This window comes from Poecilia reticulata, linkage group LG9 (assembly GCF_000633615.1).
Source record: "Poecilia reticulata strain Guanapo linkage group LG9, Guppy_female_1.0+MT, whole genome shotgun sequence".
NCBI lineage: Eukaryota > Metazoa > Chordata > Actinopteri > Cyprinodontiformes > Poeciliidae > Poecilia > Poecilia reticulata.
The window spans coordinates 20178598-20196369 of record NC_024339.1 but is presented as its reverse complement, the minus strand read 5'-3'; the positions used below and the strand labels follow the sequence as shown (position 1 = coordinate 20196369).

The 17772-nt window shown below is 36.6% G+C and overlaps 3 protein-coding genes across 7 annotated transcripts in view; 1 reads left to right on the top strand and 2 right to left on the bottom strand.

Annotated features, from left to right (window-relative positions):
- Window positions 1-164: 164 nt before the first annotated feature.
- LOC103470217 (snake venom serine proteinase 11-like) lies at window positions 165-2590 on the bottom strand. Its single transcript, XM_008418479.2, has 5 exons — window positions 1742-2590; window positions 1155-1317; window positions 695-951; window positions 476-615; window positions 165-369 (listed from the first exon to the last, which is right to left on the bottom strand). Exons 1-5 carry the CDS (start codon window positions 1776-1778, stop codon window positions 220-222), a joined length of 747 nt encoding a protein of 248 aa, XP_008416701.1. The 5' UTR covers window positions 1779-2590; the 3' UTR covers window positions 165-219.
- A 3607-nt stretch (window positions 2591-6197) lies between these two features.
- On the bottom strand, window positions 6198-16858 carry naa35 (N-alpha-acetyltransferase 35, NatC auxiliary subunit). Of its 4 annotated transcripts, XM_008418471.2 has the most exons (24): window positions 16357-16374; window positions 16163-16269; window positions 15199-15334; window positions 15070-15103; window positions 14726-14840; window positions 14516-14590; window positions 13470-13637; window positions 12479-12545; window positions 12351-12394; window positions 11441-11491; window positions 10989-11072; window positions 10010-10124; window positions 9602-9780; window positions 9321-9380; window positions 8534-8640; window positions 8309-8375; window positions 8037-8135; window positions 7725-7903; window positions 7494-7630; window positions 7322-7389; window positions 7093-7233; window positions 6873-6995; window positions 6520-6600; window positions 6198-6347 (listed from the first exon to the last, which is right to left on the bottom strand). In XM_008418471.2, exons 2-24 carry the CDS (start codon window positions 16202-16204, stop codon window positions 6288-6290), a joined length of 2232 nt encoding a protein of 743 aa, XP_008416693.1. In that variant the 5' UTR covers window positions 16205-16269; window positions 16357-16374; the 3' UTR covers window positions 6198-6287. The 4 variants fall into 4 exon arrangements, with proteins under 4 accessions (XP_008416693.1, XP_008416696.1, XP_017162272.1 ...); XM_008418474.2 differs by lacking the exons at window positions 16163-16269; window positions 16357-16374 and adding an exon at window positions 16774-16858; XM_017306783.1 differs by having other exon boundaries at window positions 16163-16388.
- The window catches only part of agtpbp1 (ATP/GTP binding carboxypeptidase 1), a 32812-nt gene continuing 31492 nt past the window's right edge, over window positions 16453-17772 (top strand). The window contains exon 1 of one of the 2 annotated variants that reach the window (XM_008418476.2): window positions 16453-16536. The gene's annotated coding sequence lies outside the window, so the exon portion shown is untranslated. Of the gene's footprint in view, window positions 16549-17772 lie in introns of both variants that reach the window. The other variant, XM_008418475.2, reaches the window with a different exon arrangement.

The following is a 17772-nucleotide window of genomic DNA, read 5'->3' as shown; positions in this document are numbered from 1 at the left end:
TTTCTTTCTTTCTTTCTTTCTTTCTTTCTTTCTTTCTTTCTTTCTTTCTTTCTTTCTTTCTTTCTTTCTTTCTTTCTTTCTTTCTTTCTTTCTTTTTCTTTCTTTCTTTTTCTTTCTTTCTTTCTTTCTTTCTTTAAACACACAGACACACACACACACAAACATAACATGCATGATAAGAGTGTTTATTTTATTTATTAATCATGGGCCCTGCTGTTCTTATGAGTGCTCCTTCATGGTTTTATCAATCCACTCTGTGTAGTGACAGATGTCCAGCATTACAATGTGCTGTGCACACTTATCCACAGGCTGGCTGACGATAATTCCATGGAGTTTTCCGTTGTACTCCACAGCTGAGCCTGCATCACCCTGAAACACAGAGATCACATGCTAGATTGTTTTACACGTTGACCGGAGTAAAAAATAATGATAAAAAAATATATATAATTGCTACAAAATGAAAGAATGTGCTTACGAAGCAGGACTCCACTCCAGGTTTGAATGCACACATAACTGTAGCCTCATCGCTGTTGTAGTTACTGCCAGGCTTATCGTTCTCACCACACTGAGAGATCTGTGTGGTGGCACATCTCACCTCACTTACATGTTTACCTCCTGAGGATATCAAGGATCATAAATGAGACTTCACAAAAAAAAAAAGCATAATCTTTTTCCTTTTTCTTTAGATTTCCACCTGCTTTCTTTGCTCCCATGCCGCCAATCTCCACATTTGCATCCTCCTCTGGCCTAGTGCAGCTTTTTTTGTCGTAGCTGATTGTGGGTAGTTTGGGAGAGACGTCCTCATTTAGTTTTATGAGCATAATGTCATGGGCTTTTTCCTCCCCATCTTTAAAAGTTATCTGCTGTTTAATTGGAATTGTTTGCTTGAGTTTTTTCCCAATGAGTTTCAAGGTCCACTTGATGTTTAAGCCAAATTTTAGTTTGACTTCCCTGCAAGGGAAGAAGACAAAGAACTTGATGTTATGAAATACTCTGAATTATATGAAAATACATTCAGACTGATTGCTGTGTTCACTTTAATTACTTTACACCTGGTTACATTTTCCTTTCAGTATACAAGCTGAATTCCTGTTTTGTAGTGGAAGAAGATGTTGAATAATCTTGAATAATGTAAAAACTCAGTGACGTCTTACTGCTCTGCACAGTGAGAGGCTGTGACGACCCAGCGGGGGTTGAGCAGAGCGCCTCCACAGGACTTCCCGCCCTGCACAGATGTTATCTGGACATGGTAGCTCCTCTTGTCTTTGCAGGACTCGCTCCCTAGAACCCTCTTCTCAAAGACTGCTGATGCAGAGCCTGAAAATAAGAAGAATAGCAGCACAAAAAGTGATAAACCGAAACAGAACTGAGAAACTTTTTTTTTCTTTTACTTAAGGCTGATGGAACAAGATCAAAGTTTTTGGTGGCAAGAACATTTCTACTTCACAAGAACTAAAGTACAGAACTCCTAGGAAGCCTTTAAAGGTCTCTACTACTGATGCACATCCACTTCATATTTCTTGGATACCACACAAGAAGAAAGCTCCACAAAGAATATATATCAAGATAAGCTTCGAGAACAGAATGATGTCCTTTTGTTAATGTATCTCTGGGTGAGAGAACAAAGTTTCTATACTCTTATAAAGTTTGTAGGATTTTTGTTGCAGATGCTCATCTCAGTTATGAACATATTAAGTTCATTTTTGGAAAAAATTAAATTACACAAACAAAAACATCTTACCAGCAACCAGCAAAACAAAGTAACAGGAAGGCTTCATTGTGGTCCCTCTTTATGTGGATCCCTTCTATTATGTTCCAGTTTTCTACGTTCATCCAGCCTTTAAAAGTTGGGAGGACATTTTTCACTGGGTAGATTTGATGACCAGCCAATAACAGGTGGGGTGACAAAAGTGGGAGGAATGAACATCTTTAATTAGAAGCAGGAACCCATTCCTTCTTTGAGAGGATGGAGTTTAAAAAAAAAAAACACTCCGGACCTCGAAGTATGTAGGACTTTTCACATACATTTGTAATCCTTTAATTAAGAAATGAGATTCCACAAAACGAAATAATTTACTACAAGGACTCAAAATTGTCAAAACAAATCTCCATGGAGATTTATAAATGAGTCAGTGTGACATTTTTTGCACATGGTCAATTATATTTCTTTTCTAATTAGACAAATTGAAATTTATGTCCTGTAAACCATGCAGTCTTCAGGTACAGATTTTTCTTGAGAACCCTGTTTATTCCTTATTAGTTTTTTAGCGGTATAAATAAAGGCTATAACAAAAGAAAAACAATAGTAAATTAACAGCTTATTTGGTTCATTGCTTGATTTCTATAGACTTCAAAGAAAAAAGCATTTGTGTTAGCTTGTGATGCTGTTTCTCGTCTACCTTTTCCTGATGCTTCCCTTCTTTGTGAGTCTAAGTCAGTGTTTCTCAACCTTTTTTGGGCCAGCGCCCCCCCCCCTGTCCATTATCCAGGTGCCTCACCTCTACCCGTCATAGAATTTGTAGACTGCTTTACACTGAATATTATTATTCAGTGTATGTTGATGTTTTGATTTTTATGTTTTTTTTCTGTATTTATCATCAAAAATAATTCCCCAGAGAACAAAAAAGCCATGGGAATAGAAATTATTTTTACAGGCGTCTACAAAAAATGCAATGAATGGACATTCAACTTAAAATCGGTAGGCCTAACAGCAGCCAATCAGAGTGGAAAAAATATTCCTGTTCTGTGGCATTTTCTGATGTTAGTTGTTAAAGCTTTCACAAAATTACCAGATAAAAGATGTACAACAAAGATAATAAAACTTTAAACTATTTGCAAAAAACTGAGCACTGTAACATTAAAACATGAATAGAACAGCAACAATATCAATCATAGCTCTTCTTCTCTTTAATGTTTCTGTGAGTTTCCCGTGGTGCAGCTCTGTGCTACCTTCTGGAAAATGGGACATCAGAGTACCATTCATAAAATTTCACCCACATGGCATTTACTGTGCAAACCAGAGCTTTCAGTGGAAAAACAAAACTTCCAGATCCTTAATGCCATACAAATATGGAACAGAAACATGGATTATATCTTTATATAGACCTGTCTATTTATTTGTAGTTTTACTGGACAAAAATTACATAGAACAAAACTGGTTCTTAATCAAATCCTAATGAGGCAAATTGAAAGTGTCATGGAGTCACTGAACAGCCTCGTGACAACACTGACATGAAAACTAATAATGAAGAAATAAATATATCAAAWCTAATTAAAAACATTAAAAAGTGATTAAGTAAGTAAGTGATTCTTACTGTTATGGTCTGTAGAACAATTTTCTTCTTAGTATTAGATATGTGCCTCATGGCATTTCAACAGTATCATCTTACCTTTTATTTGAAAACAGTATCTGTTTGTTCTTGCCATACCGTAAGAACTCTGCATTAATTATTGCTCGAAATACCAGTTTATTCCTCTGTATTTACTTTAGTTTCTGAGATTATTCTTGGATTTTGCTCTTCATTCATTTCCATTTAGTTGTCTTTGATTAGTATCATCCTCTCTTGGTTTATTGTTATGTCCTCTTTAGTTTCTTTCCTGTTGCTCGTTTTATTTTATTGTTTGTATTGACGCTCACCACCACCAGTAATCTTCACTCATCACCTGCTGCTCTGCCGCCTATCATCATGTGTCTCACCTGATTTGCCACTCGTAGTGATTTTTCACTGTTCACCGTGTGATTCTCTGATCCTGATTCACATCTAGTTTGTTCGTTGCTCCGTTCTACGTTTTGTCTTGCCGTGATTTTTTAAAATTATTTTTCATTTTTACCTACGGTAGCGGTCGGGAAGCGTATTAGTACAGAAAAGCAGATTAACCTCTTAAAACATCGGGGAAAATCCGCTATTCTGATGGTTAAAATTCAAAAGTGCTGTGGTACTACCGTTTCATACTGGTGTTACGTCAGCACCGATGTTATCTGTATAAAATCAACGCTCTCTATCGTGGAATCACCCATGGAGGGATTTCTTTATATGGTTCATTTTTCTGAGGGACACAGTAAATTTAGTAATAAGAACGATATTTCGTTGTTATTACTAATAACTTCCGTTATTGCAGCATGCAGCATCCAGGCGGACAATAAAACACTTTTAATATAAGTGGCTGCTTTGACATGATCACAGCACTGACACAACATATGGACAACAATCTTCAATAAAACAAAATATTTGAAAATCAGACACCAGACAAGTGAATCACAGCAACGTCATGAACCGGTGTAAAACTGATGCGGTGAAGCTACTAGTAGCAGGAGTACGAAGCTGCGCCAATAAGCCAAAAGAAATACTGAAGAGAAGGAGAGCTGCCATCGATACGGTTGCAGCCATGCATGTTTTAATGTTACACAATACCGTTTTAGCAAGTTGCTCAATGTCTAAACTGCTATTGTTGTGCATATACACTTTAAGTGTATGCACAACACTTAAAGTGTAAAGTTTACCTTGGACCAAACGCCCCCCAAAGCAATCTCAGAGCCCCCCTTCTTAAAAATTTCCGCCAGCGCCCGTTGAGAAACGACTCTAGTGTTACACGTGTGAGTTTACTTAGTCAAAGTATCATCTGGACATGCCAACATGTGATTAGGAGTTCCACTGAATTCATTTGAATACTTGTAGGTTCTCCTTACACAACCACTCCTTTCCCCAGATTAAACAATTCAGCAGTTTCAGGTCCATTCTTTGTGGGGTATCGGAATGTCAGTTGTTCTATTTCCATAACTGAGAAATTAGTTCTGTTTTGACCCCATTGTGGCACACCTCGCATCAACTTGACCATTTTCGCATCACTAAATCTAGTTCAGTTACAGTAGTGTAATCTTAAACAAGTTATTCTCAAACTTGCAGCGTTAAGAACTCAGGTGTTGCTGCTAAGAGTGACATTAATTATTAGGTTTAGGAGGCAATTAATTTTGCCCCAGAGTGCCAGCTGGATTGCATAGCTTTAATTTAATGATTTGAAATTTTCTTTTTGTATTTACTCATGTTATCCTTGTCCGATATTTGTGTGATCTGAAACATGCAGTAAGCGTGACAGAAGAACAGTAACTTTTTCCTAGCATTGTATACATGAATGTCAAATATTAGATAAAGTATATACACAGAGTGATTGATTTCTCTTAAGCTTACTGAATAATATATACCTAACAGCTAAAGGAAACCAAAATTGGAAAAGTAGAACATGATATCAGTCCACCAAAAAATAATTTTTAATACAGAAATGTCACATTATGGAGAGAACTGGAGACTAACTTGACAGCTGTTCAGTAAAGTCAACATGAAGGACAGCCATACAAGATAGAAAAACTGCTAAGACAGAAATGTATCCAAAAATATCATTCGGAAAGTTGAGTGGGGGAAAAAAGTGCTCTAGAAATAGCTGAAGAAGCAACAGAGACAACTGCAACTATTGGTCTAAAATTAATTATTTTCTTGCGAAATCCATTCTTTTTTTAGAATTTGACATAAATAAGCCATAATCATCTAAATTAACAGGGAAATATTTTTGAAATATGTAACTGTGCGAAAGGAATCTATATACGACTTTCTCTTTTGAGCCAAATTCAATTTTCAGGGTCAACATGGGGTCATAAGCAGCCATGAAATTACACTTTAGGTCAGCTCTGAGTCACTGTAAAAATATCTCCTTTTACAAAATAGTTCCAGAAATGACACAAATGGAGCTAAATGATATTTGTTTTCAAAACTACAACCACATAATTATTTTTTTTTACACATTAAGAACTGGTCAAGGAGACTTAGTGCACAGTTTACAGCTAGAAAATAAACTCCCCCAGCTTATCTGTGAACATTTGTATGAGTGGACTGAATAATTGTTGTCCTTAATATGATTTTGAAGCTAAGTTTTTCAGTGTAAAAACTCATGCTTTCATTTGTCTCAACACTACCACCAACATTATAACAGAGATTTAATAAACTATGAAGACATGCACACATTACTACCACACAGTGTTCAGAAGATGCTTTTTTAAATGGGATAATAAAACCATAACAATAAAAAAAAATAATGTTGCATACTGAAACCTTCATCAATGTAAAAGTTTCTGATTCAGGCCCAGATTAGCTTTCAGGTCTGGTTTCACCTCAGTAAAGTGAGAAATAGAAAACAAGACACAGCTCTACGTGATGTTACAGCTGGGTGATTTTATTATCGTTCCAACATGGACTGGGTCAGGGCGTTTGCCAGCTCCTGGTACCAGAGTGTGGGATTCAAATTATCTTGACAATAGGGAAATATTTGTGAGCGGAGAAGTCAAACTCTGGCAGCACCTGAAGATACAGAAAAATAAAATTCATCACACTCCAATAAATGGGAGCTGATGCATAACAACAGCTAAAAAAGTACTTGACAGAAAACAGACTGCTTTCTTTTTAAAAACATAAACTAGTCTACATTTTGAAACAGCTCTAAGGTATTTTCATTGTAAATAAATTGTGTTACCTTGGTTTCCTTCTTGTGGCCCCCGGCTAGAAGCTTCATCACTACTATGTTGGGCTTGGCCACCTTCAGTGTGCGGTTTACCTGCCATCAATAATTTATTATTTGTTATTGATAGCCATAAATAATGGAGAAGAAATAAATGTTTGGACTAACAAAGCACTAATAGATTGGCAATAGGGATTAATGTTTGATTAAAAACATTTTAAACCACCAGGTATTTTTATTTAAAAATGCTGCTGATCCTTCTAGGCATCAATTATTTACTGATACTTTAATATTTATCTACTTTTAGAGCTTGCAAAAGTTGAAAAATGTTCCACCATAACAGATTAACAACAGATTGACTTCCTGACCTCAGCGTCTGGGTTTGGCACACTTTCTAGGATGAGCTTGGCCTGCTGGAAGTGTTTGCTGGCAGCCAGGTAGAGGTCTGCAGAACCTGGTGGAGGATTGTACTTCTTCAGATCAGACATTTCCTGGAGAGGGGAAGAAAAGCAAAATAAAGCGGTTCAGAAAGAGACACGGTTGAGATAGGATAGGAGATCTGCTGGACAGGTCACACACTGACTTTACCTTAAACTGGATGTAGTGCACAGGAGGGGGAGTAACTACACTGTTGAAGGGAGCAAAGCGATGCTCGTAGCGGACTTGTTCACTGTCCAGCTCAAACTGGGGCTTTCGCACCTTTCCATCCATATCCAAAGCTACCATGGTCTGACAGAAGAGAAGCAGGAAGGACATGGATACTTGTCCTTTAGCATGTCAGGAAGGGTGTCAAAAAACATAATTTATTGTTTCCTACCTTGTACATGCCAGCACACATATTCTGGTATGCCTGACTCATGGTGATCTCTTTGCCAAGAGGGCGAACTGCAAAGCAAAATAAAGCGGGTTCAGTGCTCTGGAGCCTCATGTCACTTCCTCATGGAAATGTAACATTCTGAATCACGCATAGGTTAGACATAAAACTGCACCTTTCTTCTTCTTCTTGGTCTTTTTGCTGCTCCGTCCTTTCAGCTGTTCCTCCAGAATCCGCTCTTCTGCCATCTGAGAGGAGTCGGCTCTGCTTAGTGTCGACATCAGCCACGCATAGAGGAACTCTGACAAGTACCTACAACCAAAAAACAAAAACAGTTGATTAGTTTATATTTGATTTTTCTTTTTTTAAGATAAAGCCAAATTAAAAACAATACATGAGCACCAACCAGTAGATGTAATAGTATTCATGCATGCTGTAAAGCTCCAGTTCAAAACCACTCAAGAGATACTGGATCATGATCCTCAGGTTATGATAGAGGATCCAGGTGCCGAGACAGGCCAAATGTTGCCGTTGAGGCTCCAATTTCATCAGTAAGCTGTGCAGCGCTGCATCCACCTTCTCAGCCTGAAGAGCACAGAAAAAAAACAAACAATGAACATCTTATATAGCACCTAAACTCCCCAGGCTAATCTAGCTTGTGATACACACAACAAAATGCTGATTATTTTGTTTAACCTCTAAAATGACTGAATCTCACCTCATCCTGTAGCGTAGCAAACTCTTCAAGAATGTGTCCCAGTTTGTCTCTCTGCCGAGCTCGGTTGTGTCCGTGGATCTGGATGAGGTTGCAGAAAGGCTGCACCGGAAAACAGCAGGTTTCATTGGAAGTGTTATAAAACCATAGCAGTTGGCAGGCAACAATCATATCTCACTAGGCACAGATCCCTGTAACTGCACTAATGATCTAAGCAAATGTGCATAAATCCCAGGAAGTACTTCAATGCACAAATTTGAATATTTGAAATATACCCTGGAGCAGTGAGTGACAAAGGAGTCGATGTAGTCCTTGGCCTGGTGGTTGTTGAAGAGACAACACCTGGACACAAAAATCACATTATTTACTAAAGACAACACTAATCCTAACCTTAAATGCAGCTAAACTGCTGACAGAAACAAAGACTGCACACATTACTCATAATCTACTGATTGTAATGTTGTAATAATCTTATTACCCTACATTTAACAAACACTTACTTGTAGGAGAGGACTGGTGGGCTAACAAAGTATCTCAGGGCATCTTTAATCATATCCTGCATCAGGTGAGTGCCGAACACTTTCTTATTGTCTATCAGGAACGTCGTCTGAAAAGAAGAGACTTACATGCACTTCATAAAAAAAAACAACAACACATTCACATTTTTTCTCACCGTCTTCACATTAAATCAGGTGAAACATTTCCTGTTTCAGGTCACTTAGGATTATCAATATTATTTGTGTTTGCCAAATGCCAAAGCATTATTGGGAAACCCCCCCAACATGTTTTGTGACTTTCTTTAAAGTCAGAAGTTTTCTTATACTAAGATTATTATGTCTTTAATCATTTAGAAAAGCCCAGACAAAGAAGTCAGCTATGTGAGCTTTAAACGTCAAAAAGATTATTTGTTATTGTTTCTCTCCCAGTGTCATTCATAATGCTGTGTCTCCTCCCAATAAAAATAAAAAGCTATTTTCTGGTGGTCATTTCATCACTAATGAAGATCAGTACTCATCTGTCTTAGCTGAACAGAAAGCACTTGTCTTTCCCATTTTGAGGAGTGGGTAAAAGACACGGTTCTCAAATTCTTTGATACTCATGCCAAGTTGAAAAGGAAATAACTGCTTGCGGTCAAATTACTCTGATAAAAGCCTGTTCTAGTTCAAAAAGTATGTAATAAATTTCACAATGAGATCCAATAAGTTCAGTTTTAAGAAATTTTGTTAAATCAATTTTAGGTATGTTTTCAAACTGTGAGAACAATAGAGAAGACTCATATTTACATACCTGGAGAAGAGATCTGGAGAGCACACAGGGTGACTGCTCACTGAATTCACAAAAGAAGTCCTGAAAAAACAAGATCCTTCATCCACAAAACATCCTGGAGACCATATTTACAGGAGGTTTCCGGAGAAGCCAAGAATAGATAACTATGAATCATTTGAAATGTAGAGTGACAAAAAACAAAATTTTTCTGTGTTTTTTTTTTTTTTTTACTGGAAGAAAGATATAAACAAAATGGAAAAGAACATTTTGTGTTCTGAAGTAGTTTATTGTACTGTGTTTACCAGAATGCCGTGTAGGTTTGTGGTGTTGACCACATCACAAACCGTCTTGACGCGTTCTATGAGCTTGCTGAAGTAAGCCACCATGTCCTCCCTCTTGATGATCTTGGCGTAGCGAGGAAAGGTAGGTGGCAGCAGTCGTTGGTTCACTAGAGGCTCAAAGCCCATCATGATGGGGTGGTCTGCCATTTTCACACACAAACAAGTACATCATATTTTTTAAACTAAACACTGAAAAGAGCTTGTAAAGGTCAAATCGAGTAGAATGGAGCAAGACAATAACAATATTGGCTAAAAAAAAAAAAATGCAAATAATTTATACATAACTTCATGGACAGTTTACTTAAAGCTTGTAAATAATTTCAATGTCAAAGCCTATGTTGGACTTGGTGGTTTCAAAGTGTGTGTTACCTCCTTTGGTTGTGTCATTTTGGGACTGGATGCCATACTGGATGCTGGAATGAATGGGTGGCAGCAGGTCAGCTGCCTGAGCTACAAGCTTCTGGGCCTCACTCACTGAGCTGGTCTGGTGAACACACAAATACAATCATTTTTTCTGTCATTCACATCTGGTTGTGCATCTTTATGTTTTCAACCTAAAAAAAAAGCTTATTTATTTATTTATTTGCAAGGCTCCTTCCCTCTTTTCCTTTCCAAAGTTTACACTTATTCAGATTCTGTTTCGTTATTAGACTTTTCCATCGGTTTTTATAACAATCTGGTCAGGTTTTCGAATTGCACAAAGCAGTTGTCAGTGACCTGTTGTACTACCAGGGTGTTTCATTACTTTTTTCAGCATCTGCAATAACTTAGATCAAGTCTAATTCAAAACCTATGCCAGTAGTCTTGTCAAATCATAAAGTGCGTCTTTATGATTAATGAATATTCATTCTTGCAGTCTTCATATATTAATAACACAGCAGTTTTAATCTATCTGCTGTGTTATTATTTGACACAGCAGATTGTGTCAAATAATAATAGGTCGCTATTTGGAATCTAAACAAGACCCAAAACAAGACAAAGTTTAAAAACTTATTAAAAAAATTCTCCAGAGGTCAAAAAGCAGTGAAGTTACTCTATTAAAAGCAAGCTGCAATGTGGCAAGTTAATGTTTAAAGATATCTGTAAAATCCTTAATTGTCATACATTTAGATTTTTATCTTTCATAGGAATACATCTGGATTTTTTTTTACATACTTATTAAGATCTTCAAAATGATGAAAGTAGTTTAATATTTTTCAGACTTTTCAACGCTGTAATGGAACCCTGTCAGGCATTTTTGTTAAGGCACTGACATATTTGTGCATATATTTAATGTTCCAGTCTCTGTGGTTCTGAATTGTTTGTGGCCGTTTTCCTGATCTTGCACGTTTCTTTGTTTGCACCTTACCTCTTTCTTGGTAAAGGCAATCAGAGCAGTCAGCAGTAGACGTGTAAACTTGATTCTGTTGAAAAGTGCCAGACACTGCTGGTGCTACAAAAAAATAAAAAATAAAATAAATAAAAACACACAAGATGTCAGTGTTTTCCTGGCATGTATTTCTTATTTTAAATTAACAGTGAAAAAGTTAATGTTCAGGACAGTTTCATTTCCCATATTTATTACAACAAAACTAATGGAAACTGTTCATAAAAAGGTTTCAAAGCTCATTTGAATTTCACACGACCACAGACAAGATGGCAAACAATATGTGATATTTATGCAAAAGTGTAAAGTTATTAGTTGAAGAACAAAGGGGCAATCTGATTTGCTGCATGCAATCCTACACCCATCATACGGTAGTACAACTAAATGTGCTAAGAGAAAATCTATACTAAATATGTATAACACAGTAAACTCACTTCCAGCTCAACGTCTGGGTTTCTCTGCTCGCCTTGCCGGCTGCGTGTGCTCTGTGAGGAGAAGCAACGTACATCAGGACATAGAAAGTAGGGGACATTGGGCTTAGTTGAGTCAAAGCATAAGCTGAACCACCTCTTGTTTCTAAAAAAAGGTAAAAAAAAAAAAAAATGCATTGATCAAGTGACCAAATAATCAGGAGGAAGGCATCATGAAGTTTTTGAAAGTAAGAACCTTATGGGTAAAGCGGTTTGTCTTCTGTTTCTTAAAAACATTTTTTCAGTTTTGAAAGTTAATTTAATCTGTCATAAGTTTTATAAGAATTGCATTTAAGAAATATTTTAAAATTAGTCTCGTATATCAATTGTGATATGTATGAGCTTCAACATGAGGTCATAAACTGAAGTTAAAAGTGTAGCAAATTAAATCAAAATGGGGCAAGTAGAGCCATTTAACCATACACTGGCTCAATACCCTTACTGCAGTTATTTTGGCTGTAGCCTATATATCCTCAATATCAAATCAAAATTGTGCATTTATATGATTACAGACGTCATGCCTTGTGCATATAAACAAAATAACAATTAGGGGAGCCACCACCAACATTCTTCAAAGAGTCACCAGTTCTCCACCAAGTTGGAGAAGGGAAGTCTACTGGATCAGCAGTAAAGCTTACAAGTGACACTGAGAACCTACACTGACAAAAAAGAAAATGCGCATTTGAAAATGATAGGTTAAAAGGATTTTCTCAGATGCCAAGGAGTTTCAAATTTCCAAACATATTAAGAAAGAAGCTGACATTTCCAAATGTTAATGTTTGGTTCCCAAGGCCACTTAAAAACATTCTTTTTTTTTTTTTTATCTAGTGATTCTAAATATGAAAATTGGCTGCAGTAACAGACAGTAAAATACCTTGACTTTTCTCTGTAACTCGTCTTCCACGTCTTTGAGCATGCCTACAAAAGATCAACATGAGAGAAAGAAACGTCTTATTTATCTGATCACATTGCATATGTTTACAATATACAACAAATAAGCACCTGTCACCCGCAGGTCCGTGACATTATTGGCCATCTTGAACCCATAAGTCATTGCCTGGAAATCCTCCTGAATAAAACATGAGATAAAAATCATTATTTTAGACACTGAAATTAAAATAGTTTCAAATCCTCTTTCTTCTTAAACAGTATAAGACATTAGTAAATTAACCAGTTTGTCAATGTAATCCAATTTGTATCTTAATTTAGCTTTTTTCTTTGGTGGCTGGCTAAACATTTTTAAGGAAAACAAATCCATACTTTTCTAGACTTTAAATTCCTGAGTTCTGTCATTTTAAAATGTGAAACAATAAAGTTAATTATAAATTCAATGAAAATTTGCCTGATTTTTTATAATTACTTGGCAGAGATATATAAAATGGGCAGATTTACATATGGAAACTTACAAAAAAGCAAGAAACTGGGTAGTTGGATGAATGGAAGTAAGGAAGGAAGAGAAAGAGAAGGGAGATCAGAAAGGAAGGACCACAAAAGAAAAACTTAAGGAAAGAAGGAAGAAAAAATGGAAGCAATGGAAGGAAAGAAGAAGACAAGGGAGGTAAAAATAGAATGAAGAAATGAAAACAAAATGGAGTAAAAGACAACATTTATTCAATGGGAATGAAAATATAAATATTTTTCTACACTCATATTTTTTTTCTGTATTGGTAAATCCCTGGAACATACAGTAATCAAATTCCATACTAAATTTCCTGCGTAGGAATCTTGAAATTTGTCAAGGGATCATTTATCTCGGAGGTAATGGCCTGAACACATTCAGTTATTTACACACATTCACACCTGGAAGCTGCCAAGTGCAGTCGTAGCCAGGCCTAGTCTTCAACGAGGCGCTCCAGTGGAGCTGTAATGCACCACCGTGGTGTTAATGAGTGACTTAGCATACATACCTCAAGGCTTTTCTAACTAGACTTCATACCTGCAGCCTTCTCTAACATTTATCCCCACGATGAGCAGGAGAGGTAAAACAGCTCACCTCTTCAAACACAGCTGCCTTGTTGACTTTTTCTCGCGCGATGTCACACACTTTTAGTAAACCCAGGGCAAACGCCTTGAGTGCTGGCTCCTCGATGAGGTCGGGGTTATGTACGTACAGGCAGGTGAAGACGGTCTGTGCCAACGAGTGACCCTCCAGCCATGTTATCTAGGTAGACGCATGTAAAAATACACAATGTATGAACACTGGGTTTTATGTTTTTATAGTTTTACAAGTTTTTATGAGTAGAAAAACTTTGCATATATTCTCAGAATAAATGTCGTATTAATTGGGGGATTTTAAGTTGTTTGAATGCTTCTTCATTACACTAGACTGATATTACAACAAGTAACTTTAAAGGATTTAAAAACAAGGATTATTTTAACAGGTTTCACTGTGGCCAAATTGCTCGATCTTTGTCTTCTCTGGCCATAAAACATTTTCCCAAAGGACTCTCACGAGGCAAGGATTTCAAATACATCAAAAATAGTTATGGATTGGACAAAGGAGGCCAACAGACAGCTGCAAAGATGCTCAGCTAAAGCGAACTCCACCAATACTGAAGAAAAGTGGTCAAATATCCAGGCGGAATTGTGCCAGGCAGACATTTGCTGATGGATACAAAACCATGTGACAGACTGCTAAAGGTAATATTAACCAAATGTTATCTGATATATTATTAATCCACTTATAAAAATTAATCATCAAAAAAACCTCAAATTAATATGACACTCAAGCATTCAAGCATGGATGTATGTAAACTTCAAACCAGCAGAACTAAGAATTTTGTGGAACAATTGTCTTGATACGGTTTTATTAGTTCAGTCCTTCAGTAAGTAGATAAATGCAAATAGTTGATGTAACCAACTTTTAATGTACATTTTTCTACATCCAGAGAAGTCTCAGAAAGCCTCTGGACCACAGCATCTTCTTGGCCAGTCACTGCTATAATTTAAGAGAAATCCAATAATATTGCATGTCCACTTGAACTTCAGGGACTATAAATAGGCAATTTACCAAAAAATAGAATAAATAAAAACCCTCACCAAACAGCAGAAACAAGTGTCAATGATCCCAATGAGCTCAGGAAGACTGAGCTCTTTCACCTTGATGGCACCCTCCTGGAATGAATGTCAAATAGTAAATCAAGTCACACAAAGATCGCTGCCTTATTAGGTTTCTATATAATAGAGCAGGTAAAGTAAATGTGCAAGTTGCGTGGTAGAAATTTTGACTTTGTGTTTTTACTGCTGTACCTTGATCGCTTGTTCAAAATTAAGCACTTTCCTGTTGACCTGGTTTCCGATCATCCCTGCGTCCATCTTAGGATCCATCATTTCGATGGCAGACATGGCCTCAAACAAGCCAAACCTGCACCACAAGAGAAAACTCATGCTTTCCTCTTCTGAAGAATGATATGAAAATGATTTTGTTTTCATTAAATAGCTAAACTACAAACAACATAAAACTGAAAAGCGTTAAGGTATATTAACCAACAACAAATCCTCTTTTCAGTGAGCTAAACTTTAACTCTGATTAGTTTTTTTTTTAGAAACTGTACCCAATCACGTAGTAATGAACGCAATTTTGTCATGCTTACAGTTTATCGTGAAGCAGTTCTCCGAGGTTCAACTCTGCAAAAACAAGATAAGAATAAGTTTGTATAAATAATGATCCCTTCTGGATCTGCTGAATTTCCAAATAGTAAAATATCAATAAAATGTTTTACCTTTGCAGGCACCCTTGAACTCATGAGTGATATCAACCCAATTGGCATTGTTCTTCATCTTTTCTGGTATGCCCAGCACCCAGCCAGTATCATCATCTTCAACTGCTGACTTCATCACCATGGTAACCAATAATAACTTAAAGCGAAAAGAGAAGGTGAGCATTATGTCAAGGATTAGACAATGTAACACTGCAACATTATCAGAGCTCAAAAATAGTTTACTCAATAATAGGTTTCCCCCGCGACGTTTTTTAAGTAATATTTGAGTTGTTTTGGAGGTGCAGTCCACCTCCAAAACAAACTGCAAGCGATTTTTAAAATACTTTTACAGTACATATTAGTAGTTAATGAAATTATAGACCAAGTATAATTTAAAGTGGGATTACCCAGTTTTGATTGATTTAGTAAACAGGTAAAAAAAATAAAGATCAGCTTCATTAGTATAGTAACTTGCGCGTTAAATTGACTAAGTAGTGGACTCTTTAAATATTAGCACACTCAGATTATTAAGTGGTTATAATAAAAGACTATGGCCACGATATATAATGCGAATGTGTTGTATGGGTTTATTTAAATCGATTTCACGTTATGTTCAGAAGGACATCGAAGATGATTTGAGAAACTCTAAGCATACCATGTAAGGCACCTATATGGCACTAACTGCGTATTTGGGCTTTCTGCTAATGCTTTCAGAAATATCAAAGATAATCGCGTGACATTTTACCAAAAACGTACAAACACAAAAATGAAGCCATCGCGACAATATGATGGTAAAGACGCGTGATGATGTTAGCTAGCTTTCGCCAGTTTAAGATACCGTGTGCAAACTAATGCTAGTAACGACGTATTTACAGGAAATAAAACACAATTATGAATATTTTATAGGTTGTTTCATTATCTCCAATATAACAAACACGAAATCTGTGATTCATAAATCATTAAATTGTTATTAACCAGAACTAACCTTGTTTTTTAATTCCTTCGAACACTGTAAAGACTGGAACATAAATTTTACGTCATAGGCTGGAGTTAATCTGGGATTTGTAGTCCAAATGGGTACGGGGGACGCTCCTATACACAATATAGCGCGGAATTGACTAAATTAAAACTGTAAAAACTGAAGATAATTTAGAAGTTGTATTATAATACGTGGTTTACATTCGGTTTTATTTTAATTACGCATAGAACAAACAAAACAGAAAGACGTAGTCACTCTCGCGTTGCTACTCCCTCTGCTCTCATCACATCATCAGCAGGGCGTTTCAGGCAAACAGTAGCAGTCCCCCTTATCTCAGACTTGATCCTCTCTCAGCTGGATGGCAGCTCCTTTTCGTGCAGGTTTGAGAAATGGTATTTTGCTTTTATTGTGAGAATCTGTTGCTTTGTCTTAGCTCGCTTTGTGCTATAAACTGAGCATTGCTAGCTTATTTCACCGTTAGCTGGCCTGCTGATGCAGACAGGCGGCCGTTAATGAGTGACCAGCACAGCAGGTGCAGAGGCCATAAGCTTCAACTGGGTTATCCAACTTGGCATCTTTAAGATAAACAATAAAGTGAAATACAAATTTTAACTTGCTGTCAGAAGCAGGAGGCAAAATTTCGTCCTTAATAAATTCTACATTGTGGGAGAAGACCGGTCAAGCGTCTGTTCTGGCGAAGAGAAGTATGGGTAATGTGTCAGTTGTTAAACTGTTTTTTTGTTGTTGTTGTTTTTTTTAAAGTACGCTGCAGCTTTATTCCCCCTCAAACCATAATTATCACTCTAAATTATCTGATAAATTTTCCTGCACTAGTGATGATAAAGGACTGTTTCAGTATGAGTAGGTGAAATTTTGTGGAACCCCCTCTCGCCCCCCCCCCCCCCCCCCCCCAAAAAAAAACTATTGAGTAAGGTTATCCTGATTTTCAGCTGCTTTTGCACCTTCTGTCCATATTGCATCAAAACTTTAGGTGAGGAAAAAAATGCATTTTCTAAATGTATTTATTTTTAAATCTAGTGTTTTCTCAGCATTTTCCACATAATTTAGCTTTGTGTTGACTCAGTTCCCATTTAACTTTAAATGTAAGATTTAAATACTGATAGGAAAGGATAAAAACTCTGAAAATACTAGCCAGATTTATTTTAAGGGAAACTAAACTTTTGAATCTTCTGCCTTGCTCTGCTCATGCCCAGGATTTCTTTACATTTTTGTGTAGTTAATGTTAATGTCATCATCCCTAGCTATTTATGTGGAATGCTGTTTTGATTCCAATGCAGATTCAGTAAAAAGTATGTCTAAAAAAAGAGAAAAAAACTATTAAAGAATAATTTTAGAAAATGAATCTAGAGTAGTGCATGCTGGGCCTGAACATAAGACCTACACTCCATATACTAGTCTGCCTGAATATGAAGCTGTGAAGACTAATTTTTTTTATGACATGTTCAGCCTATTAATGCATTGCCAAGTAGAAGGCACATCACTGATAGTTTTAGAGAAGCGGCCATTGCTTTCCATCAGTCTGGCATGGTTTATACAGTCATATCCAAACAATTTTATAAGTTCATCATAGTACACTGGGTCTGCTACATTTCCTG

Excerpts from the sequence above, each read along its gene's own strand:
- naa35 (XM_017306783.1), bottom strand. The coding sequence starts at position 16,204 with ATGTTCCAGTCTTTACAGTGTTCGAAGGAATTAAAAAACAAG. Across the intron at positions 12,546-13,469 it reads AGGCAGCTGTGTTTGAAGAG|GAGGATTTCCAGGCAATGAC; the intron begins GTGAGCTGTTTT and ends TGTTTTATTCAG. Across the intron at positions 8,376-8,533 it reads CCACCAGTCCTCTCCTACAA|GTGTTGTCTCTTCAACAACC; the intron begins GTAAGTGTTTGT and ends TTTTGTGTCCAG.
- LOC103470217 (XM_008418479.2), bottom strand. The coding sequence starts at position 1,778 with ATGAAGCCTTCCTGTTACTTTGTTTTGCTGGTTGCTG. Across the intron at positions 1,318-1,741 it reads CTTTGTTTTGCTGGTTGCTG|GCTCTGCATCAGCAGTCTTT; the intron begins GTAAGATGTTTT and ends TCTTATTTTCAG. Across the intron at positions 952-1,154 it reads GCCTCTCACTGTGCAGAGCA|GGAAGTCAAACTAAAATTTG; the intron begins GTAAGACGTCAC and ends CTTCCCTTGCAG.